This window comes from Leptonotus elevatus, chromosome 10 (assembly GCF_054856555.1).
Source record: "Leptonotus elevatus isolate MCC_2025b chromosome 10, RoL_Lele_1.0, whole genome shotgun sequence".
Lineage (NCBI taxonomy): Eukaryota > Metazoa > Chordata > Actinopteri > Syngnathiformes > Syngnathidae > Leptonotus > Leptonotus elevatus.
Genome location: NC_141248.1, coordinates 12423957 through 12447500, shown reverse-complemented (window position 1 = coordinate 12447500; position 23544 = coordinate 12423957). Strand labels below are relative to the sequence as shown.

At 39.9% G+C, this 23544-nt stretch overlaps 3 protein-coding genes across 4 annotated transcripts; all 3 read left to right on the top strand.

The window, feature by feature from the left end:
* The first annotated feature begins 644 nt into the window (after window positions 1–644).
* Window positions 645–6020, top strand: mcrs1 (microspherule protein 1). Its single transcript, XM_086086847.1, has 14 exons — window positions 645–846; window positions 1460–1608; window positions 1745–1883; window positions 1991–2155; window positions 2375–2484; window positions 2578–2686; window positions 2778–2916; window positions 3733–3808; window positions 4244–4272; window positions 4350–4442; window positions 5160–5242; window positions 5334–5421; window positions 5495–5622; window positions 5764–6020. The coding sequence occupies exons 2-14, from the start codon at window positions 1460–1462 to the stop codon at window positions 5848–5850; spliced, it is 1395 nt and encodes a 464-aa protein (XP_085942973.1). The 5' UTR covers window positions 645–846; the 3' UTR covers window positions 5851–6020.
* A 1155-nt stretch (window positions 6021–7175) lies between these two features.
* On the top strand, window positions 7176–16267 carry suox (sulfite oxidase). Of its 2 annotated transcripts, XM_086087567.1 has the most exons (6): window positions 7176–7290; window positions 8570–8672; window positions 10257–10327; window positions 10400–10586; window positions 12251–12511; window positions 12591–16267. In XM_086087567.1, the coding sequence occupies exons 3-6, from the start codon at window positions 10269–10271 to the stop codon at window positions 13809–13811; spliced, it is 1728 nt and encodes a 575-aa protein (XP_085943693.1). In that variant the 5' UTR covers window positions 7176–7290; window positions 8570–8672; window positions 10257–10268; the 3' UTR covers window positions 13812–16267. The 2 variants fall into 2 exon arrangements, with proteins under 2 accessions (XP_085943693.1, XP_085943692.1); XM_086087566.1 differs by lacking the exon at window positions 8570–8672 and having other exon boundaries at window positions 7207–7290.
* Window positions 10438–23474, top strand: mmp19 (matrix metallopeptidase 19). Its single transcript, XM_086087568.1, has 10 exons — window positions 10438–10586; window positions 17842–18032; window positions 18096–18181; window positions 19415–19545; window positions 20752–20964; window positions 21053–21298; window positions 22150–22275; window positions 22436–22600; window positions 22710–22837; window positions 22918–23474. Exons 2-10 carry the CDS (start codon window positions 17937–17939, stop codon window positions 23140–23142), a joined length of 1416 nt encoding a protein of 471 aa, XP_085943694.1. The 5' UTR covers window positions 10438–10586; window positions 17842–17936; the 3' UTR covers window positions 23143–23474.
* Window positions 23475–23544: the final 70 nt, after the last annotated feature.

The window sequence follows — 23544 nt, the reverse complement described above, 5'->3', positions numbered from 1 at the left end:
GTGTGTGTGTGTGTGTGTGTGTGTGTGTGTGTGTGTGTGTGTGTGTGAGTGTGTGAGTGTGGGTGTGTGTGCAAGGTCGAATCTAAAAAAGATTTTTAGAACTGGCAAGCCAGTAACTAAACTTTTGGCACGTAGCGGAGGCATACATTTCTCAGAAATGTGGTACTGGATGTCAACGTTCGTGTGTCTGTACTGCACTCTTTATGTTTGCTTTTGCAACAGACAATGCGTCAAAATGAAAACGATCAATAATACTGTACTTTCTCGACGAGATAGCAAAAAATTACAGCATCCAGTATTTGGGCCATTTCACCGAATCGGTGCAATTTGCTTGCTGTAACTCATTCAGAATTTTTTCCAACTCTAAATCAAAAAAAAAAATACACATATGGAATTGTATATTGGTCCATTTCAGACAACTTCATATTTTTGTCATTGTTTTTATTATAACTAATGTGTGTAACAGGACTGAGTTTTTAGCAAAGAATTAGCAAATAACTTAATTAAAACCAAGACACATTTATCGCAGGCGTCGGGCAATAGAATATAAACATACATCATTGCATATATTCGAATACACTTTTTTTTTCTCGCGCTGACTCTCCAGTCCACATGATGTCGCAATTGCGCCGCGAACATGTTTACTGACCTCGCCGCTTCCTCACAAGAAGAGGAAAACATGACTACAACTACAACCAGCTCTATGCTAACCGTATGCTGTTGCGATCTTGCGATGTAGTACAAAGACACACCTGCTTACACGGTTTTGATTAAGTATACATCGATATACAGTACACACGCAGCCAAATACTGGATCTAATACCGCAATAAAACAACGAAGGAACGGTGAGTCACGAGAAATTGCACCTCGCTAGTATTAGCTTGCTAATCAACAGCGGCTAACGTTAGCTCACATTGGAATGTTGGTCAGTAAATACAGATTACGATTAAAGATAACACGTTCCAATCAAATTAAGCAAGTATGATTCACATTATTGTTGTTTTACATCGACCATCGAGCAGACGTTACGGAGTGGGGCGTATTTTTGTTAGTATCTTCGGTCCTGTGGCTAAAGCTAACATGTAAACAATACTAGCTGTTAAGGAAGTAGCATCGCTTGCATTACATTGCCTAAAAGGGCCAGTTTATTAGGTCGGGTGATGTTCTGAAGTGCTGTGACGTGTTCGTCTAACAAAGTACGGTTGAGGTCGTTATACATTCTTGATAAATGCGAGGTTTTTGAAAAAGTGTGGACGTTTATCTAGGTTTAAAAAAAATTATATCATTACCAGCTTGCACTGTCGCGTTCAGGAAACATCTCAGTTATTGTCATTTTTTAAATGCAAAGTTTCAAACGACAATCTACAGAAACAATACAAAACATAACGGTGAACAACAGTCTACATACTACTTTCTCTCTATATGTGAAATGTCTTTTTTGACCTATGCTCTGACCAGATGCAAGCGGTTGAGCCTGGTGTGCCAATGGCAGTTGCAGGTTCACACAGCCGCTCAGAAGATGAAGAGTCGCTTGTTATAAAAGATGTGAAAAGGACAACGACGCAAGCGTTTGGCAGTGGAGTTCCCAAACGCAGAAGTTCTTCCAGGTTCCATTAAATCTATTGTCTATTTCTAGCTTGGTCTTCATATTCTGTTGAGGATAAATAAAGATGTAGATGTGTTACTTCTTGTGCCTGACGATAGTCTTTTGTGCTTGTCAATGTGGTCAAACATCATCCATAGATCGATAAAGAGAAAGAAGTTTGACGATGAGCTGGTGGAAAGCAGCCTCGTAAAATCATCAAGCCGCGTTAAAGGGCCTCCTCTCATGGAGCCTTTACGCTGCTCAGGTAGCGAGCCTTCTTCCAGTGAGAAAAAGAAGGTAAAGAATTCATATGAGTGAAAAAACAAATTTCGTTTTAATTATGATTTATTAAAATTTATTTTTATTTATTTCATTTCATTTCATCCTACGTGCTATCTTGGCAGGTGGCGAAATCAGGACCGGCTTTGACGCCGCCTCTCGCGATGCTGATGCATCCTACGGCGATAACCAAAAGAATGAAGAAAAGTAAACAGCCGCTACACACGACGAAAGATTTAGGTCGCTGGAAGCCGACAGATGACCTGCTGCTCATTAATGCAGTATTGCAGGTGAGTTTGAAACGTTCATGTCGGCACAATTTCTTTATTCAACACTTAAGTACAAAACATTTTCATTGAATCATTATTTAGATGTTTTTTTAAGCACAGTCTTAAGATTGAACAATCATGATTATTCTGTTTTCCGCGCAAGAAATTTGAATTTGATTGTGCAGATGTGATGTTAATAGCCCGTATGTGACCGTAAACATTTGTGTTTATATTCTGCAGACAACAGACCTCACATCTGTCCATTTAGGGGTCAAGTTCAGCTGTCGTTTCACGTTGCGGGAAATTAAAGAGCGGTGGTACGCGCTTCTCTACGATCCCGTCATCTCAAAGTAAGACCGACCGGACGGGCAAGCCGCGTGTTTCCTTCCGCTGTGTTGACATTTTGACTTTTCACTTTCCTCCCTGCCGTTGCGGCTCTTTAGACTTGCGTGGCAGGCCATGCGGCAGCTCCACCCGGAAGCCGTAGCTGCCATACAAAGCAAAGCTCTCTTCAGTCAGGCCGAGGAAGTACTGCTGGCCAAGATTGGCTCGGTGAGTACGCGCACGTGGATTTTTTGGGTGATGATCTCCCTGCTGTAACGTTGCAACGGAATCAGATGCATGTTACTTTGTTTGTCGTCAGACAAGTCAGCCGAAATTAGACATATTCCAGGATCTCCTGAGTAAACACCCAAGTGTTTTTCACCAATCCCGAACTCCCAAAAGTCTACTGGTCCACTGGCAGCTTCTCAAGCAATACTACCTACTGGATGACCAGAGTGGTGAGTCGGCTCACGCTCGGCATGGCAAACATGTGGACTTAACTCATTCACTGCCATTGACGGCTATAAACGTCAAAAATTCATTTGGACTATTTCTATTAGTTTAACATTTTTTTTCCACTTTTGTTGACAAGAGTATGAAAACCTAGATTTTTTATTGTACATTTAGAACAGATATAAAATGTTTGATTAATCGTGAGTTAACTAGTGAAGTCATGCGATTAATTACAATTACAAAATTGAATTGCCTGTTGCCCCAAATTTTTTATAATCTTTTTTTAATTCATTCACTGCCATTGACGGCTATAAACGTCAACAATTCATTTAAACTATTTCTATTAGTTTAACATTTTTTCCCACTTTTATTAACAAGAGTATGAAAACCTAGATTTTTTAAATTGTACATTTGAACAGATATACAATTTGTGATTAATCGTGAGTTAACTAGTGAAGTCATGCGATTAATTACAATTTAAAATTTGAATTGCCTGTCGTCCCTAATTTTTAATAATTGTTTTATTTTATGAATTCATGCCAAGTAAATGAGTTAATAACCTTTACGTAACAGATTTGACTATATTAGACTTATAATACTGTTATGTTAGTTACAAATGTATACAATTGCCAAGATTGATTTATAGTGGACATGATCCATTAATTTCAATTCACTGCATTTATCAGCATTTGAAATGATGAAACCCTGTCAGTGTCAAAGGATTTGACATTATAGTAATTGTTTGTGATGCAAACGTGTAGTAATTCAATTACAAAAACAAATGTATTGTCGTGTGTGTTAATGATTGTGTTGTGTTGCAGTCCAGCCGCTCCCAAAGGGGGATCAAGTGCTGAACTTCTCTGATGCGGAGCAGATTGTTGATGATGTCAAGTTAAAGTAAGGCATGCTTTGATTTGGATATGTGTGTATGTTTTCTACATTTGCTGCAAAATTGGGGCCAAATGATGACATTTTTTATTTATTAGGACCTTAGCAAGCCTCTTTGAGTCATTTTTTTGAATTATTTTGCACCTTTTGGGGGGCCTCAAAATGCCTAAAAATCTCCAATTATTGCAGCGTATCCTGCTGAAAATGCAATTGAAACAAAACACATCAAAATTCACTCAGTAGCGCCCCCTGGAATATTTGCGGGGGGAAAGAGCACCCGACACCAGTTATATCAAATTTGCCCAAACTGAAAGTTGCCCCCCCCCTTTTTTTTTTTGCCTATGTCATGTAATGTGGACAAGGCATGGTGTCATTTTAGTGCATTTTTTAAGAATCCAACAAATTCCACCTCTGATCCATTTGTCATCTTGTCTTCACATGCAGAGAAAGTAGAGATGAAGTATTGGAACACGGTAAGAAGGGCGAACGTTTCATTTGCATTATTAATTGTCCAAAGTGAAAACATTAAAAATCTGATTTTCCATTCCAGAACTGATGATATCTGATCGTCACCAAAAAAAGGAGATCAGGCAGTTGGAGCAAGAGTTGCCCCGCTGGCAGGTCCTTGTGGACAGTATCACAGGTAGAAATGATTAAAACTCATTCACTGCCATTGACGGCTATAAACGTCGAAAATTCATTTAAACTATTTATATTAGTTTAACATTTTTTCCCACTTTTGTTAACAAGAGTATGAAAACGTAGACATTTTTTAAAATAATCTTTTCTTTTCTTTTTACCCCAAAAGACTATAAAAAATTAGGGGCGTCAGGCGATAACATTTTTAAATTGTAATTAATCGCATGACTTCAATAATTAACTTGCGATTAATCACAAATTTTATATCTGTTCTAAATGTACAATATTATTTTTCTAGGTTTTCATACTCTTGTTAACAAAAGTGGGGGGAAAATGTTAAACTAATATCAATAGTTCAAATGAATTTTTGACATCTATAGCCGTCAATTGCAGAGAATGAGGGATGAGCAATGAATCAATTTATGGATTAACTTGAGTTTAAATTGAGTTTGTCAAGATGACTTTCATATTTCAGAAGCGTGTGACCACTGACAGACATGCACTGTTTACATTAATAACATGGCTGTGAAGTGGAGCTAGTTTACAAAGCATCAGTCTGTTCTGCTAAATTCCAATTGCACTAGAAACTTTATTTTCCATAAAAAAAATATGCTGTGGAAAAGCAAATTGAAAAAAAACAAAAAAATCTATTCAGAAGGAAAAAATAAGTAGAAATCTGTTAATTTTTTCCCCTGTGCTAACCTGTGACTGCGCGCGACAGGGATGAGCATGCCTGACTTTGACAACCAGACGTTGGCCGCTCTGAGAGGACGAATGGTACGCTACCTCATGAGATCGCGAGAGGTACGTCAAACACAGTGGTGTGTACTCTCACGATCAGATCCAGTTGCAATTTTGTAACTTTCTTACATTCTTTTCATTCATCCTCACCCAGATTACACTGGGCCGCGCGACCAAAGATAAACAGATAGATGTGGATCTGTCACTAGAGGGGCCCGCCTGGAAAATATCACGAAAACAAGGTGAATTAACATGACGAGGAAGTGCGAAACAAAAACAATCGTGTGAGGGTAAAATGACGTTTGATGTTCGCAGGAATTATTAAACTGAAGAATAATGGGGACTTCTTCATCGCCAACGAGGGCAGGCGACCCATCTACATCGATGGCAGACCGGTCCTGTCGGGCAACAAGTGGAAACTAAACAACAACTCAGTGGTGGAGGTGCGTGTCGAGGTTATCAGCGAGTTAACACCCCTGTACGATATAGCAATATATGTCAATATTGACAAAATAATTTGGTCATTGACGTCAATATACAGAGTGTAACATAACGGTGTTTACTTGCTACGTCTATTTCTATAGATCGCAGGACTTCGCTTCGTGTTTCTAATAAACCTGGAACTCATCTCCCTCATCAAAGCCGAAGCAGCCAAGATGACACAACAGTGAACGTTCAACTACGTGCTTATGAAAGTTCTTCTGACAAGCTGGTCTATGAACGTTTTCCGTGATGTGCTGTAGACTCTCTTGGTGTGGAGCCCGTTTTCCAGTTTCCAGATTATTTTATTTAAATTGTGTAGGGAATGTTTTCCACAATAATAAACCGGTGTGAAGACTTATTTTTAATTCTCTGTACTGTCTTTGTCACACTAGTTGACACGCGCTTCTCTTGACACTGATAAGGGCCACTAAACCAAAACATAAACACTATAGTTGTCTTATTGCTGTGTCATATTAAATGAAGAACCAAATAAGGTATCGTGGAATTAAAACAGCAAGAATTGCAGAATTTAAGGCTATACAAGGAGAAGTGTACAACCTAAGAATAACATTATGAATGCACAATCTAAACTGAAAGGGGAACCAAAGGTAGTATGTAAGAAGAAAAAGTGCAAGTGCAGCTCAGTTGAAATTAAATAAGGGAAATAAATACATCATTATAAAATCTAAAAGTGAAAAGAGGAATTGAAAACATTTTGTCATGTTAATACAAACACTGAGTCTAAAAAAAATGAACAACACCAACTGGATGTTCATTTCTACTTCAAAATTGTTTGTCTGTTTGGGAAGTTTTTGGAGGAGACAGTCCAGTGTACCCATTGTAACTTACAGTTAAAAAACAACAACACTTATTTTAATGACTACAACACTGCCATTACTTAACAGTGTGTTTATTTTTGTGGCGGTAGTTTGAGACAGTGTAGGAGTGTACATATATTAAGATGTGTTGCCAATAGTTTTGTTATTTAAATACTTGCATGCACCACTGCGAAGTGCAACTATAAACTACTTTTTACTCTTAGATAAGGCTCTTGTAAAAGAGATCCTTAGATACATACCTAATGTTATGCTGAGTGATATTTTCCAAAATCAAAATGTTCTATTTAACTTGTAAGTTCAGTAAATTTGCATCTGAGAACTGTTTGTCAAAAATAATTTTAGTAACATTTTTATTTAACTTTAATGTGAAATGCATTTTAAATTAATCATGATTCAAGTCCATATTTTTGTAAAGCATGACAGAGACTTAGGAACTGCTCATTAAAATAATTTAGCCAACGTAAAGAATTGTTTGTTTGTTTTCCTCCATTTTCCTACATGGGCCCACGTCGCTAGATCATGACGCAGAATATTCTGGATACCCATGATAAAATCATGTACTATACACGAGGGCAAAACATTTATTTTTGCATCATTTCGATATGAATGTTGTGCTACGTAGTTTACAACACTACGCGACATTTGTTATCTTGAACGCCTCTTGCACGGTTGCTTGCCACTTCTATTTGCTGCTGCTGCCGTTGCAGGGTTTACATCACATGTGTGTTGAGTATTTGGCGTGGCAGGGCTGCAGCAGCAACACTCAAGCGGGCGTCTGACAGCGCATTCGTGAGTTTTTTTTTTTTAATTAAAATTTGATTTACCCCTTAGACACGCTTAAACATTATACCAGGGCCTCTTCGTGGACAAATATTCAATGGTGATTGCTCGCATGCGCCCTGGCCATCAGTGACAACACTTGCTAACTGTTAGCAAAGTTAGCCGTGAGGATGACGTGTAAATGTTGAACAACCAGTTTAGGCATGGGAACTCAAATGTGCTTACAAACTCCAGAACGCTAAACGCAGTCTGTCATAGTATCAGCATTTGTAGTTTTGAGTACTGTACATATGTAACGTTCAAGTTACAAAAAAACAAAAACAAAAAAAACATATGTTAAAGTTTAGCTACTCCCTAATGTGTTAATAAATTATACGACCATGACTACATTTGAGTCATATTTACTGGTGGCCGTTGCACTTAATTGCCACACAACTGTCAGTTTATTGCCTCAACCGCGTTTGATTGCCCTTTCAAGTTTTTAGTTGCCCGTGTGTCACTTCCTCGACGGGTCTTACCAGAAATATTAATATTAAATAGTATCAAGCTCTTGGCAACAACACACGAGTCAGGTTACAGAACCGTGCAGATGCACGATAAAACGGACTCGTTTTAGTAGAAAAAGCAGAAGTACTGATTCAGCTTTTACTGAATCATTAACTCTTATCCCTAAACCTAAAAAAGTACAGACTCTGAAATGTCAAAACTAAAAAAATAAGTTTTAATGTCATTTAACTAGAGTGCTCATTTTGATAATTGATAACTTGGCTCAACAATTGTCCTCATATTAACCTTCGCACTCGTACTGATTTACACGTTTAGCTAGCCGTTGTTCGACATTTACGTTGTTGAATGACTTACGGGGGGGAAAACCCCTGTAAAATTAGCCAATTATAACTGAATAAATACACGTTTTGAAGCACATCCTTCCCCCCTTTTTTTTTTGTTTAAACCAGCTCACAACATTTACTCAAAATAACATTTGTCACGGCCTACATTACTATTTTAGTTTAGTTTTTAAAAGGAGGCATGAAAAGTGTGTGTCAAAAGTTGGTAATGATCTGCAAAGACAAAGAGAAAGTGACAACTAATTACTTAAACAGCAATTAGCAGAAATGGTTTCCTCCATTTCGTTAGTTAGTTTGTTAGTTTTATCAAAACATTGTCAGATAAACACTCCCAAGTACGGGTACTTAAAAAAAAAAAAAAAAATACTCAAGTAACAAAATATTTGTACATTTTAACTGGCCACCAGTAGAATTTGATATTTGCTTGCTTTTATTCTCAGTCAGCTGTTGGATCAATTAAAGCTGCTGGAAAATACTGTAACCTTGGTAGTAATCGCACAAGCTACCGAAAAAGTTGAGACGTTCGGACGTAAGTGATTAAAGGTGAGCCCTTACAACCACAATGCAATCCATGTGTTTGTGACTGAGATCAGTCAGTCACTGTCACTGCATGCAATGCAATGAAACTGTAAATGTGATATGTTCAATAGAGAGTTTATATAGCGTTTAATTCTGTCTGTTTGCCAAAACTTGAGGCCACATTGAAAGATGTTTGTTTTTCTAACCTAAATTCAAATGAATTGATGGAGAGTTGAGTGGATTCTTCATCTTCACTGTTTTATAGTACAGCTTATCAATGATAAAAGAAGAAGACAAAGTCTGTCTGATTAATCAAATCCGTTCGCTATTGATAGATTGACCCTTTGGAGTCATTTAAATCATTGAGTGTCGTTCAATCTTATCAAACTTTTTTTTATTTATTATTCTATAACCATTGAACTCTAACTATCATTCTTTAATGTGCAACATAGTTCCTGCTTGTGACGGCACTGTCTTTGTTGTTTGATACTGGTGCATCTCAATACAGTACTGTGGTAAATCTGATTTATTTGAGTACTTTAATTCTCAAAATGAAACTCATATTAGAATCATTACACACAGAATCAAATGTTTTGATTTTATTTATTTCTAAAATGTGATAATTTTATCTTTAAAGTAATGAAATCAGAAATTCACCATCTCCAGAATTTTACAGTTATGTACAATTTTTCATATAAAATGCTTCCTCTACCACATCTAAGTAGTAATGACACAGTTCACCGCTAGATGGCACTAGTTCATCTCCATTAGCGAATTGCGAGCCATGACTGATTTTGCGGTGTTTTTGAGGCACTCAAGTAATCAGACTCTTTCACCATACAGCAGAAGGATAATTGAATGTGTAAGTACAAAGGAATGCACTGTAACGTGCCCTGGTGGTGTGACGCCAAATAATGATAACCTCTGGTAACTTAAGTACCCTTAAATGATAATGATTACCGTCCTTATTATGGAAAATGTTCAGCATCTGATGGTGCATCAGCATCTGATGGTGCATCAGCATCTGATGGTGCATCAGCATCTGATGGTGGCTGATTTTTTTTTCTTCTTCTTTCTTCACAAGAACTGTTGACAGTTTGTTTACAGATTCTTCGGCTTTAGTTCTGGAAGTGTAGTGTAGGTAGTCGCTATTGATCAATGTGTGCATGGTCTGCGTTTTCCACATTTCTGGTGGTAGAGCTCCTTTTTTGAAGGTCTCTGCTGATTGGTCGGTTCAGTAGGAGGTGTAGAGTTTAAGGTGCACTTTGGCATTTTAACAAGAATGCACGGTATATGAGCTTTGGAGTGAGAGCTAGCTTAAACACAACATTAGGATAAAGTCAATGTTCATGTTTGTTATTCATCCCCGAGTGACCGCCTGTGACTCAAGAGATGATATGAAATCACATCCTTTAAAAATAAGACTACTCTTGACAAGTACAATGTATCAAAAAGTATTTGTTAGAAAAAGTGCACTGCAACATACTCGGGAGTTTTTGTTATTTTGTTATCATGTCTCTCATGTAATTACAATAAGTTACAAAATATATAATTTCTCTCTAGCTTTTCATGTTTTGATCAAATCTTCTCAATGTGATCTTCCCACAGAACATCAATGCAATGCTGCTACTTGGACGCTGTCGATATCTAACTCGATTTGGTCACCTCACACCGCAAAGGTACCGTGTGGCTTTTCTCATCCCTATTTTTATTTAACTAGTGACCTAATGCGATTGTCTCAATTTCCGTAGACCCCAAGCGTCTGCTGCTGCAGCAGCGTTTTGTGCGGTTCGTCTCGTGGGCAGCAGCAGCAGCAGCAGCAGCAACAAGGACCAGAGATGGGAACGCACTGGACATGGTCCAAACTTGAGACAAGCCTTAGCGGGTCTCCTGGCCGGGACCGGGGTCGTTCTGGCATATGGCCTCCACCATCACAAGGTCTGCTGGATGCGCATCTTAGCTAAAATCTCCATTTAAGGTTTAATGATAAATGATTAGAAGACAAAACACACATTTTGTATTCATACCACACTGAAACGAAGGGGGGGGGGGGGGTGTTATTACTTACGTAATTGTATTATGAGAATAAAGGTATTATTGGGAAATGTAATTTCACAAGAATAAAGTTGTATATATATTTTTTTATATTAGAAGTCATAATATGAGTGTATATTTTCCCAAAACAAAAAACTGGTACATTTTTTAGATTGTTTTATAAATTAAAGGTTAAAGTCAGAATTTTATCAGAATAAAGTTGAGTATTCTTGAGAAAGTTGTATATTTTCAAGATTGTAGTCTTATATCTTTGAGAGAATTTGTTTTTTCAAGATTTAAAAGTCATAATTTTACTAGTTCTATATTTTCTAGAATTTATTTTTAGGATTGGTTTTATTTTTTCAAGATAAAATGTATATTTTCAATATTAAAAGTTGTAAATTTTTTCTATAAAACGTTTTATAATCTAAAGGTTTAAGTCAGAATTTTATCAGAGTGAAGTTGACTATTATCAAAAGTTGTAGATTTTCAAGATTGTAGTCTTATATCTGATATTATTTTTTAAATATTTTTTAATTTTAAGTCAAAATGGCTAGAATTTTTTGCAAGATAAGTTTTAAACATTTTTTTATATATTTTTTTCCGATTCAAGTCATAATATGATAAGAGTACAGTAAAATGGTATATATATATATATATATATATATATATATTTTTTTTTTTAAATTTATTTTTTTAATTTAATTTATTTTTTCATTCTGACCAAAAGTTTTATAGCGTCAATGTTAACCTGATCATTTGGATAGTCTCAAGAAAAAAGTTGTAATTTTCAAGGTTGTACAGTAATTGTTTTTTTTTAATTAGTCGTATAGTTTTTAGATTAAATAATTGTATATTTTTTAAATACATAATTTATGACAATAAATGTGTACATTTTAAAGGTTAAAGTGATGATTTTGCGAGAGCAAAGGTTTACTAGAAGAAAAAGTTGTCATTTTTTAAAGATTAGAGTTGTGTATTTTCGACATGATGAAAAGTTTGATACGTTTTAGGTTAAAGTAACCATTTTAATAGTTGTATATTTAAGATTAAAGTTGTATGTATTCAAAATGAAAAGCTTTTACATTATGATATTTTCTAGATTAAAAAAAGTTGTATATATTCAAGACTACAAAGTCATATATTTTTGAGAAAAAAGTACTTATATCTTCGTGCCGTTATTATTCTACCATTTTGGCTCTATTATTCCTTTTGCTAGCATGAACTCCAAGTAAGTTGAGTTAGTGTTTAGCTGCCACTCCCGTGCAATGTTTTTGCAAACAGTGCATCAGAAACCCGACTCAGCACATTTCTCAGTTTTGACTCCCACTCAGTGACTCAGCTTGCGCCTCATGAACTCAGCATCCCTGTCAGATCTCTGTAAAGTCACGGGAAGTTGGCCAAATCCCAGTTCGGATAGTGCGGATGACTCCCAAACGGATGAGAAACGATTCAGTACTGAAGACGTCATCGTGTATTTTAAAGTCAGCCTTCAACTAACCCGGCTTTAGATGCTGTGCCGTCTGATAAAAGTGGCCAGTGACAGTGTTGTTATCTCTGCCGTGCAGGCGGAACAGGCCGAAGTCGTTAGCGTTCAGACCGCCCAACTTCCTGTCTTCAGCCAAGAAGAGGTCACGAAGCACCGCACTCTGAAAGATGGCGTGTGGGTCACTTACAAAGGCGGCGTCTATGACATCACCCAGTTCGTTAGCATGCACCCCGGCGGGGATAAAATCCTGCTGGCGGCAGGCGGGGCCCTGGAACCCTTTTGGGCTCTCTATGCGGTGCACAACCAGGAGCACGTGCTGGACATCCTTTCTGAATATAAGGTGCGATGAACACAAGCCGGCAATTATTGATTGAGAGCAGAAAGTTGTGGCTCAACATCATCCCGTTTTTGTCGACAAGGTTGGCGAGTTGCGAGCGGAGGATCAGAAGAAGCAGCAGAGCGCGCCGTCATCGGACCCGTACTCGTCTGACCCCGAGCGACACCCCGTGCTGCACGTCAACAGCCTGAAACCCTTCAACGCCGAGCCCCCTCCCGAACTCCTCTCGGATAGCTACGTCACGCCCTCCGCCATCTTCTTCAAGAGGAACCACCTGCCCGTCCCACATGTGGACCCGGCGTCGTATGAACTCCAGGTGGACGGCCTCCCCGGAGGACGCCTCAAGCTGTCCTTGGAGGAGTTGAAGAACCGTTTCCCCAAACACACGGTCACGGCAACGCTGCAGTGCGCCGGCAACCGCCGCTCGGAGATGAACGCGGTCAAGCAGGTGAAGGGATTGAACTGGGGCATCGCTGCCATCAGTAACGCCACCTGGGCCGGCGCTCGCCTTCGGGACGTGCTGCTGGCGGCCGGCTACGGTCCGGATGTGGCACGGTGGGCTCGCCACGTGCAGTTCGAGGGGCTGGACAAAGACGTGACGGGGACAACGTACGGCGCGTCCATCCCTGTAAACAAGGCGACGAGCGAGGAAGGCGACGTGCTGCTGGCGTACGAGATGAACGGCGAGCCTCTTCCGGCCGACCACGGCTTCCCCGTGCGGGTGGTGGTGCCCGGAACGGTGGGCGCCCGCAACGTCAAGTGGCTGTCCAAGATCACGGTGAGCGCCGAGGAGAGCGGCAGCCACTGGCAGCAGAACGACTACAAGGGCTTCTCGCCCACCACCGACTGGGACACCGTCGACTTTAAGTCGGCGCCGGCTATCCAAGAGCTGCCCGTCCAATCCGCCATCACCCTGCCCGCGGACGGCGCCGTGGTCCCCCGCGGCGGCGAAGAGGTGACGGTGAAGGGCTACGCGTGGAGCGGCGGAGGACGGGAAGTGGTGCGCGTGGACGTGTCCCTGGACGGAGGGAAGACGTGGCAGGTGGCCCAGCTGAGGAACGGCGACGAGGGACAAACTCCCGAGCCTTCGCCGCCGCCGCCGGGGAGAGCCTGGGCGTGGAAGCTTTGGGAGATCACGGCGCCGCTTCCGCCGGAGGCCCGCCAGCTGGAGATCGTTTGCAAGGCGGTGGACAACAGCTACAACATGCAGCCCGACACGGTGGCTCCCATCTGGAACCTGAGAGGGGTGCTGAGTAACGCCTGGCACAGGGTGAAGGTCACCATCGCTGATGATGAAGAATAGACATCATCATCATCAGACCGTTGTTTCATTTAGAATGCTTCCAGTGTATGACTGTGCCAAATTGAGACCATCATGCTTTGACAACAATTGGAATGACCAAGTCAAGAGTCTGTCGAGAAAGTCACTTGAGCATTGATTAAAGGTCCATGTATTAGTACGCTCATTGTTTGCACGAGTGGGCGGGCGGTATGCCTCAGGTGGTAGAGTGCCTTACTCGTGAGGACAAAGTACAAGCTGGATCGCAAGGATATTGTATGCACAAGGGGACAAAATCGTTGGTGCCCCTCTGTTAATGAAAAAGACATTCACAGTGGTCCTGGAAAGAACTTGATATTACTTTTTGCTTCCGTCTCACTAAATTTCAATTCAAAATATGATTACAAATATTTTTGTCTTCTATTTCACAGTTCTTGTCCAGGGGCTGGGTGGCATACAGCTAGGATTGAAGTGTGCTCGCTTTGGTCCGTTTCACTCTCAGGGGTGCCGGTGTCGGTACCAGACGTGATCGGGCTGCCAGATCGCATCGGGGTCGCCTAACGAACACGTCACGCTACAGGATTGGCTGGAAATGATACAGTTGACGTCAAACATTGGGGGGAAAAAAAATATTAAAGATGGAATTTAAGTAAGAAAATGTACAAAAGCTAGAAATGCTGAATAAATAATCAAATAGATTGATTAAATCCTAAATACACAAAATAATTGCCTGAGATGTGACAAATATTGTCAAGATTAGATTGCTAATGTGTTCCTATTATCATTAAGACTATTTTTGTGATTTATTGTGATATGTGAACTGCTAAAAAAACCAAAGAAAGAAACCAAACCAAAGTGAACATGTCGTTAGAGCCGCTGTAATGACGTCATTGGCAAGCTCAAAGGCGCTTCAATCTATTTTGTTTATAGCGTCAATCTTAAAGTATCCTGCTTTTATATTCTTAGGTTTATTTAAATTTTTGACACTTTCAGTCCATATATTTTGTATTGCATTTTTAATATTTCCTATTCAACGTTTTGACGTCAACCGTATTTTTTTTTCTTCAAATAACTTTATTGAACATTTGTAAACGGATCATCTCCAGATAATCCTGTATCGTGACCGTGACGTCATCGGTAGGCGAGCCCAAAACAATCTGGCAGCCCGATCACATCTGGTACAGACACCGTCAATTTCATTCATATAACTTTATTGAACAATTGTAAACGGACAATTTCCAGCCAATCCTGTAGCGCGACGTCATCTGTAGGCGAGCCCGATACAATCTGGCAGCACCGGATTGACAGAACCTCCGTCAGTACTGACGGAATGCCACCTCTGGTATTTTGGTCCACTTTTCAACAGCAACCTACTCCAAGTGTTTTAAATTTAAATTAAGGGCTTCTACCACAAATGTTGAATAGGATTTAGATCAGGGCTCATAGAAGGCCACTTCAAAATTCTTCAATATTTTGCTCTTGGCCGTCTTGAGGTCATCGTCCCGTTGCAAGACCCATGACCTGCATCTGATTCCAAGCTTTCTGACACCAGATAGCACATTTCTCTCTAGAATGTCTTGATAGTCCTGATATTTTCATTGTACCATGCTCAGATTCAAGACACCCTGTGCTAGATGTAGTAAAGCAGCCCCAGAACATTACAGAGCCTCTTCTAGATTTTATAGTAAGGACAGTGTTCATTTTTTTTAGTGTACAGGTATATAGCCTTTGCTTTTTACGTGATGGTCTATAATTTCCTTTCTTATCTCCGAAGACATGAGACTTTTATGGAACATTTCCGTATGGTCGAATTATTTTCAATCTTTTCTACAGGCTTGTTTCATGAGCTTATTTAAAAAATATAGATATAATTCTAGTGAACTGTAATTCAAAGGCAATATCTGAGTTTCATTGGTTACTTTTTATTCAATTTTTTTTTTCTTGTGACCACTGTGGGCTTTTCTTCCATTAATGGAGGGTACCAATAATTTTGTCCATGTGTTTAGATGCTCAAACAGCTTTTTATAGGTCAGTCACACTTTGGTCATATTTATAAGTAAAGTCAGTGCTTAACATTTTCATTTGTAGCAAAGAAAAGCTATTTTTTTAACTCGTCCTTATTGGAGTTCTACTTGAATTTAGAAACGTTAACTAATGTAATGAGAGGCAAGGCTTACCTTTTCATTTCGGCTCTGGTCTCAATTGCTGAATTGATCATGTGTGTCAATAGGAAGAGAACACAGAGCTGATAAAAATGGAGCTGTCGCATTATTGTGCAAAACAAAAAAAAATCACAGGAATATTAAAGTTTTCATTCTTTGAAAGAATCTTGGCTTATTGGAATGTGTCATATGAATGATCAGTGAAGATGTTGACTGCGGAATACCCACTAAAATTGAACACTGGCATGTTTCCAGTAATTGTTTTTATGGGAAATGTTCATTATCATTGAAGATGATGAATAAAGAGCTTTTAAGTCACTGATGATTTATTTGCGGGTGGGTAAAAGTTGCTTTGCTTTGGCTTCCGTTATGTTCTCCTAACCGACAAGATTGCACTAACCTGCAGGTGATAAATTCTCTGGCTTTTGCAAGCTCAATAAGCTTTTTTTTTGTGCTAAAACTGGGCTTCCACTTTGCCGACTAGAGGGGGTCCCAAACGGCAAAATGCAAGCGTTCACACCGAAGATCGGCATCAAGGTGCTCACCTAAGCGCTTGCATGTAATGTGTGGATGCGGCTTCCGTTCATGAGGGATGTGAAAGCAAAATGAGGACAACTTCTGAGAATTCTAGCCACATCCTGTTTGGCTATTTTGGTTATTTTGGCTGCAGGCCTCAAGTAATACCCGTTGTTTTGTTTACACGCACGTTGTGCAACCTCCTGCGCATCACCATGTGTTATTCCTGATGTTCCTCAAGACTGTCATAGACACTAAATTTCCGCTTATCCAAGTGAATGCAAATTTTACTCATTTGTTGTCTGTGACTCATGGCTGTGTGGACATTGGGGTACGCAGAATAGATTAATCAAAATGTCATGAGTACAGAATCTTGGTTTTAGAGTAAAAAGCCAGAACCAATGAGTCATTCATGAATGGTCGATGGTGTATGTGCTGCTGAGAATTACCGGCCATTAAACAAGAACGACAAGAACAAAAATTAACATGTAATAAAGGGAAAACAATAAAAATCAAACAAACATTTCTGTATTAAGACCAAGCAAATTGTCTGTCTAGGTTGCACAATTATAGGAATTGGATGCTTCTTCCCAAAGAAAGGTGAAAAAGGCCACTTAGCTTATCGATCTTGGTTCTCGTTACCATAGTGATTGTGTCATGTGTCTGACAAGAGTAAAACAAAATATATATATTTACAATATGTTCTGTGCTGCCCCACTAGTCTAAACACAGCATTCCGATTAAAATTATGTTTGTGGAATAGGAATTAAGTAGCAAAATCCACCCGTTTTTACCTATCTCAAGGGGCGGCCATTTTGCCATTTGCTGTCAACTGAAAAATGACATCACCAGTTGTTCCGTATGGAACAGCCAATCATGGCTCAGCATGCCAATGTCACATGACCAAACTCAGAAAACAGGTGACCTTTGAATGAATGGTCGTTCGTATTTGAGCCCTGATTAACTGAAGTCATTTTCAGTCGGTAAATTGAAAACGAGTGGCCGTTTTGTGGCTTAATTCATATTTCACACGCATAATATTAATCAGAAGGCTGACTAGTGGGACCACATAGAACATATTATTGTAAAGAAAATGTTTGATTTGGCTTATTAATTTTGACATAGCAGATTGTTATGAAAATTTAATTTTAGATTTTAAATGATTTTTGCAGGTTGCCTTAGTATGCAACCTCGAGAGTTCTCCTGCTAGGCCTGGCCTGCAACCTGTTGACTGTACACATGCTTGCACAGCATTGACGAGTGCTCTGACTCCTCTGGGAGCAGCTGGACAAGACAACACACACACACACTCGCAAATTTAGTGCAGCCTGTTCCTCAAATCTGCATTCTTCTCCGATGTCTCATCGTCTCCACAGGGGCTGAGTCACAAACACCAGGCCCGCTTTAAAAGTGCCGCTGCCTCCACTGGCCAAGCAGCACTCCATCGTGGACTTTCGGGTGGGAAACACAAATGGAGCATAGCGGGCTACTCGTGGTGGTCGCGGTGCTCGCTTGCAGCGGAGCACTCTGCGCAGTGGTGCAGTGGACGGAACTGGATGAGGCACAGGTACGATGCTATAAAGTGTGCTATTTGAACTACAATTCCAACGTTTGTTTCTGTACATCACAGGCTTATTTGAAACAGTATGGCTACCTGAATGAGCCCACTGATCCACAGGATCCCAGTTACCTGGAGGAGGTCAATGAAGCTCTCAGGTAATTTGAATTGCAGCTACACTGGCAGTGAGAATCCTTCCTCATGTTTTGCATCCCTTTTGCTGCTCATTACTAGTAATAACCAAAAACAATAGATCCACGTTCCTAACCCAACAACAAAGGGTTTGAACGAAGCAATAATAATCACATTGTATTTTCCCGCCAGTGCAAAAGGCTCTCGATCTTGCATAAAATAAGTACGGCATAAAACCACTTACCTGTAACAACATGAGGTAAAAACACATTTAGATCAAGTCACTCAAAAATTTAATATGATTGAGGTACAATACTATCTAAGTCTTGCATATCATTCCAAATCTGTAAATATAATAATAATAATAATAATGTGGTAGTATAAGACCAAATGTCAGCAAAACGAAGACATGTCTGCCATCTAGTGGTGATATGTGATATTACAACTTAAAACTACAGTCAATCCCTGCATTTCTTTTCTTTTTTTTCTCTCCTCAATATTTATTAATGTTGATGTTTTTAGCTTGGCTGTTTGAATAATTTATTGATCGTTTAATCCAAAATGCTTTGTGAATTTTTAATTTGCCTCACTCTGTACTGTATGTCTGAAAATGTTGTGTTATTTTGCTAGTGCCTGTCTTGGCCAAGTCTCTCTTGAAAAATAAGTTTTTAATCTTAACAGGACCAATCTGGTTAAATAAAGGTTACATGAAAAAAAGAAGTTTTTTCATATTTTGGATTTTGCCTTTGTCAAAATTTTTGGCCCGCCAAATAAAAAAAAAAGAGCCCCTGTTATGTGTTAATTTTTTTCTACATTTAATGTTATGAGGACATCTTCAAAAAAAAATATCCACTGCACACGGTCATCCTCCTCTTTTTCTAATCAGTTAATTACTTGCATAATTTAAAATGGAGAATAAAAATGACCTCGATAGTTTGACATGAACAAATATTCTGAATGTCATACGCAAGTATTTATTAAATGCTTTACTTTGATGCATGTAGTTATGTTTATTGCTTAGACACCACTTGTTCTACCTTTTGACGTAACCATCCGCTGTCAACTAAAGGATCATCTGTGGTCAAAATGAATAGTGTGATTAATCTGCGTTAGTGCATGATTAATGCGATACATTTTTGTGATTAAGTAATTAGTTAACTATGACAGCGTAAATGTGACGGCCATTTGTCAGCTCTCCCTTCGACCAGAGTTTGAATGTTTATTTAATTTAATTTATTTATTTTAATTTATGTCTCCAGGGTCTTCCAGAGGGTGAACGAGCTGCCCATCAGTGGAGAGTTGGATGAGGCCACCCTGGCTGTAATGCGGCAGCCTCGCTGTGGCTTAGAGGACCCTTTCAACAAGAAGCAGCACAAATACAGAGTATTGGGTGATTATTATGCCATGAGTCTTAATGTCGAAGCTGCACAGAATTTGATTTCACTGGAGTTGAGAATGGGAATGTTTGGCCACTTATGACCCTGACCAGGATTAGCATATAGAAATTGAAGGGGTGTGTATTGTTGTTTTGAAAAATAATTGTTTATTTTATAGGCCACATCTATTAATATAAAATTATAACAGTTTTTTTTTGTAAATAGTAAAATAAAAATGTTAGTAAAATAAACTGTTTTACATACAGGATATTGTGAATTAATTATTATTATTATTATGTATTAAATAATTGTTTTACTTCATTATAGCTAATCTAAACTGTTATTTTATTCTGTATATTATTATCTATGGTGTATTAATTAAATTGATTAGAAATAATGCACTTTCCCTATTGGCCACCCGGGGGCGCTATAGTACAGACGTGAGGATATCAATGGAGACGGTCACTCCTCAGCACTGCCGCAGTCTACTGCTGGGCTTACATCAGAAGACTTTGAGAAGATTCAGAAAAGACTCTTGGAAGACTAGCATCTCACACTAGCTCACATCTAGAGACTAGTCATAGAGTTTAGTGTGAGATTACCATCTCACAGTAAACTATCACTCTAGACTCTAGACCAGGGCCGTAGTCCTGCAGGTTTTGGATGTTTCCCTGCTCCAACGCAGCTGATTCCAATCAACTGGATCGTTATCAGGCTTATGCAAAGCTCGTTGATGAGCTGATCATATATCAGCTGTGTTGGGGAAGAGAAACATTCAAAACCTGCAGGACTCCGGCCCTCGGGGACCGAGTGTGCCCACCCCTTCTTTAGACCATACTCAAGTCTGAGACTGTGAAAATCTTTTGGTGTAAGACCGCCATAAGTTGTTCTTTGCAGTGTGTAAAAAAAAATACATGCCTGTAGTATTATTATATATTTTCTGTTGTTAGATTAGGATTCTTTGGCACATAGGTGACACTTGAGCTAGGCCGTTGTGTTCTACATCTTCCAATCCGTCTGCACACTTACCAGTTGAAACCAGTTAAGACACGGCACATTCCTTAGGTTAGTTTATGTTGTACTCCTAAGTGGGCGTGGCTTAGATAGTACAAGAGTAGAGATCATTTTGGAGATGGAGAACTTTTCAATTGGTGCCATGACCCGGATGTGATGCACTGTTTGCATTCAAATATCCACCAATGCTATCCGTATCTTCTCAGGTCGCTGGAGGAAGAAGAATCTGACGTACCGCATTTACAATTACACACCGGACATGACAAAAGCCCAGGTGAAAACAGCCATCCAGGAGGCCTTCAAGTATTGGAGCCACGTGACGGATTTGACCTTCAGAGAGGTTGAATATGGAAGAGGTGACATCAGGATCGCCTTCCACAAGAGAGATGGCTACTGCAGCACCCCGTTCGATGGCCGTGGTTAGTCTTGTTTTTTTTCCAGATTTTTGTGTGTGTAATGGATTGTAGCTGCATCTCCATCATCGTCATCATCATCTACTCCCTGCAGGTCACGTACTGGCCCACGCAGAGCCACCAGAAACTGGAGTGGTCCACTTCGATGAGGATGAGTTCTGGACGGAGGGGATGTACTCCGGCTCTAATCTGCGTATCGTGGCAGCCCATGAAATCGGCCACGCTCTCGGCTTGGGTCATTCTCAGTACAGAAACGCCCTCATGGCCGCCGTCTATATCGGTTACCGGAGAAATTTCAAGCTGCACTTCGATGATGTGCAAGGCATCCAATCACTGTATGGTGAGTCGTCCAATGCTACCGATTGAAACATACTCTACTGTAAATACTGTATACAGGCTACTTCAGTAGACAGTATGGAATGCAATGGCTGTGCTCAGTGCTGTTGTAGTCTGTTGTAGGGATGAACAATTTTGAAAAATAATGATTTTTTTCTTCTATCGATCTATCTATCTATCTATCTATCTATCTATCTATCTATCTATCTATCTATCTATCTATCTATCTATCTATCTATCTATCTATCTATCTATCTATCTATCTATCTATCTATCTATCTATCTATCTAGTTAGCTAGCTGCTATTTAGTTAGCTGGCTAGCTAGCTTGGTATCCATCTATCTATCTATCTATCTATCTAGTTAGATAGCTAGCTGCTATTTAGTTAGCTGGCTAGCTAGCTTGGTATCTATCCATCTATCTATCTATCACACAAATTCATCAATTGGATCCTGTTCTTAAAGGGATACTTGACTCATTGAACCATTTCCAGCAGTAAAAAGTAAATATTTTGTTAATTTAAGAATTAATTTGGTAACTTAATTGTTTTTGTACAATTAATACCTTTTAAAACACATTTTGCCACTTGCTGTCGACTGAAGATGACATCACCCGTGCTCAGGAAACAGGTAACGACCAATCACGGCTCACCTGTTTTCTGGGTTTGGTCATGTGACGTTAGCAAACTGAGCCATGATTGGTCGTTACGTGCTTCCTGACTCTCGAGCGCACGTAAGATAATTATACGTGGAAAATAATGAAGTTATCACCTTGACAAAATATTATCTTGTCACTGCTGATTTATTTTGACAAATAAAGAGTTATTATTAAAGGCTCATTCTTTTGTTGTTCCAGGCAAACGCACCACCGCCACTTTACAAAGTCCAACAACCCCAGACGGTGTCTTTCCTACTGAAGGCAGCAGTGAGACTGAGAGCATCCCTGACCCGTGCAAGGCCACACTAGACGCCATCATGCTTGGTACGATGCGAGGCAGCAAACACCAGTTATAAGTTAACCATAAGGGTTATGATAAGGTTAGAGATGACGGTCTTAGCGTTTAGCATTAGGTGTAGCTTGCCTTTTCCTCCATCTTAAAAGATGTCCCAGATCTTTAGGATGTTTCTTTTCATCCAATCAGGTCCTTGGATGAAGACCATTGCTTTCAGCGGGAAGTACATGTGGACCATCTCCGAACTGGGACACAACACACCAGTAAGGATCGACAGGCTGTGGCAGGAGCTCCCAGGGAATATGGATGCCGCAGTGCACTCGCCACGGACCGATAAGACGTACTTTCTTAAAGGTAAACCACTCGAGAATCCTGCAGTAGACGAAATGTACGGGGGAGGACACATACAAATGTGTAGAAATGTAGTATGGCAACTTTGTCAGCCATTTTGTTGCTGCTGTAGGTAACCAAGTGTGGCGTTACACTGGCTTTGTGCTGGACTACGGCTACCCAAAGAAAGTGCAGCGCATCCCTCCTAACATTGACGCAGCATTGTACTTGCACAACAACCGGAAGCTGATTTTCATCAAGGTACAAATCTTGAGCGCGCTCCTCATTCATGTGCTCAAAACGGGCCGTACTCTACTTCCATGACGTCTGTTTGCTCGCAGGGCTCTAATTTCTGGCAGTGGGATGAGCTCAAGTACAACATATTAACTCCCAGGCCGCTGTCCATGCTCTTCACTGGCGCGCCCTCCAGCCCGGACGCCGCCTTCACTTGGACCAACGGCAGGGTGTACTTCTTCAAGGGAGATGACTACTGGCGTGTCAATGAGCAGCTGAGTGTGGACAGAGGATACCCGCTGAGTAAGGAAAAGCGCTGGATGGGATGCTGAGGGCCGCCGACAGGGGGCAGCAGACACCAAATTGCAGGGAGCTGCTCCATGGGGCATTTTTTGAAAGGACAGTTTCACCACGTTGTACTTTTGTGACTGTGACAATTATGAATGATTTTGTATGTTAGGAATAAATTAAAGAGAGGCCTGTTTTTTATTTTTTGCTACGTGTCAGATTATGAGCATACTTTGAAGAGGACGTAACGTGATGATGGGAGTGTGCTGAACTTTTTGATTCACAGTGCTTCCATTGTGCACGGGAAACAAACAGCACAAGCCGCCATTGTATCTTCTGATATTTTTGCACAAATAAAATCAATATGATGCCAGAAGCAACAGCAAAAATAGCGTTGTGATGCTAAGACTCATGAGAGGGACAGAAAGACGAGAATTAAATGAAAG

Excerpts from the sequence above, each read along its gene's own strand:
- suox (XM_086087567.1), top strand. The coding sequence starts at position 10,269 with ATGCTGCTACTTGGACGCTGTCGATATCTAACTCGATTTGGTCACCTC. Across the intron at positions 10,587-12,250 it reads ATGGCCTCCACCATCACAAG|GCGGAACAGGCCGAAGTCGT; the intron begins GTCTGCTGGATG and ends TCTGCCGTGCAG. Across the intron at positions 12,512-12,590 it reads ACATCCTTTCTGAATATAAG|GTTGGCGAGTTGCGAGCGGA; the intron begins GTGCGATGAACA and ends TTTGTCGACAAG.
- mcrs1 (XM_086086847.1), top strand. The coding sequence starts at position 1,460 with ATGCAAGCGGTTGAGCCTGGTGTGCCAATGGCAGTTGCAGGTTCACAC. Across the intron at positions 1,884-1,990 it reads CTTCCAGTGAGAAAAAGAAG|GTGGCGAAATCAGGACCGGC; the intron begins GTAAAGAATTCA and ends CTATCTTGGCAG. Across the intron at positions 4,273-4,349 it reads AGATGAAGTATTGGAACACG|AACTGATGATATCTGATCGT; the intron begins GTAAGAAGGGCG and ends TTTCCATTCCAG.
- mmp19 (XM_086087568.1), top strand. The coding sequence starts at position 17,937 with ATGGAGCATAGCGGGCTACTCGTGGTGGTCGCGGTGCTCGCTTGCAGC. Across the intron at positions 18,182-19,414 it reads GAGGTCAATGAAGCTCTCAG|GGTCTTCCAGAGGGTGAACG; the intron begins GTAATTTGAATT and ends TTATGTCTCCAG. Across the intron at positions 20,965-21,052 it reads CACCCCGTTCGATGGCCGTG|GTCACGTACTGGCCCACGCA; the intron begins GTTAGTCTTGTT and ends TACTCCCTGCAG.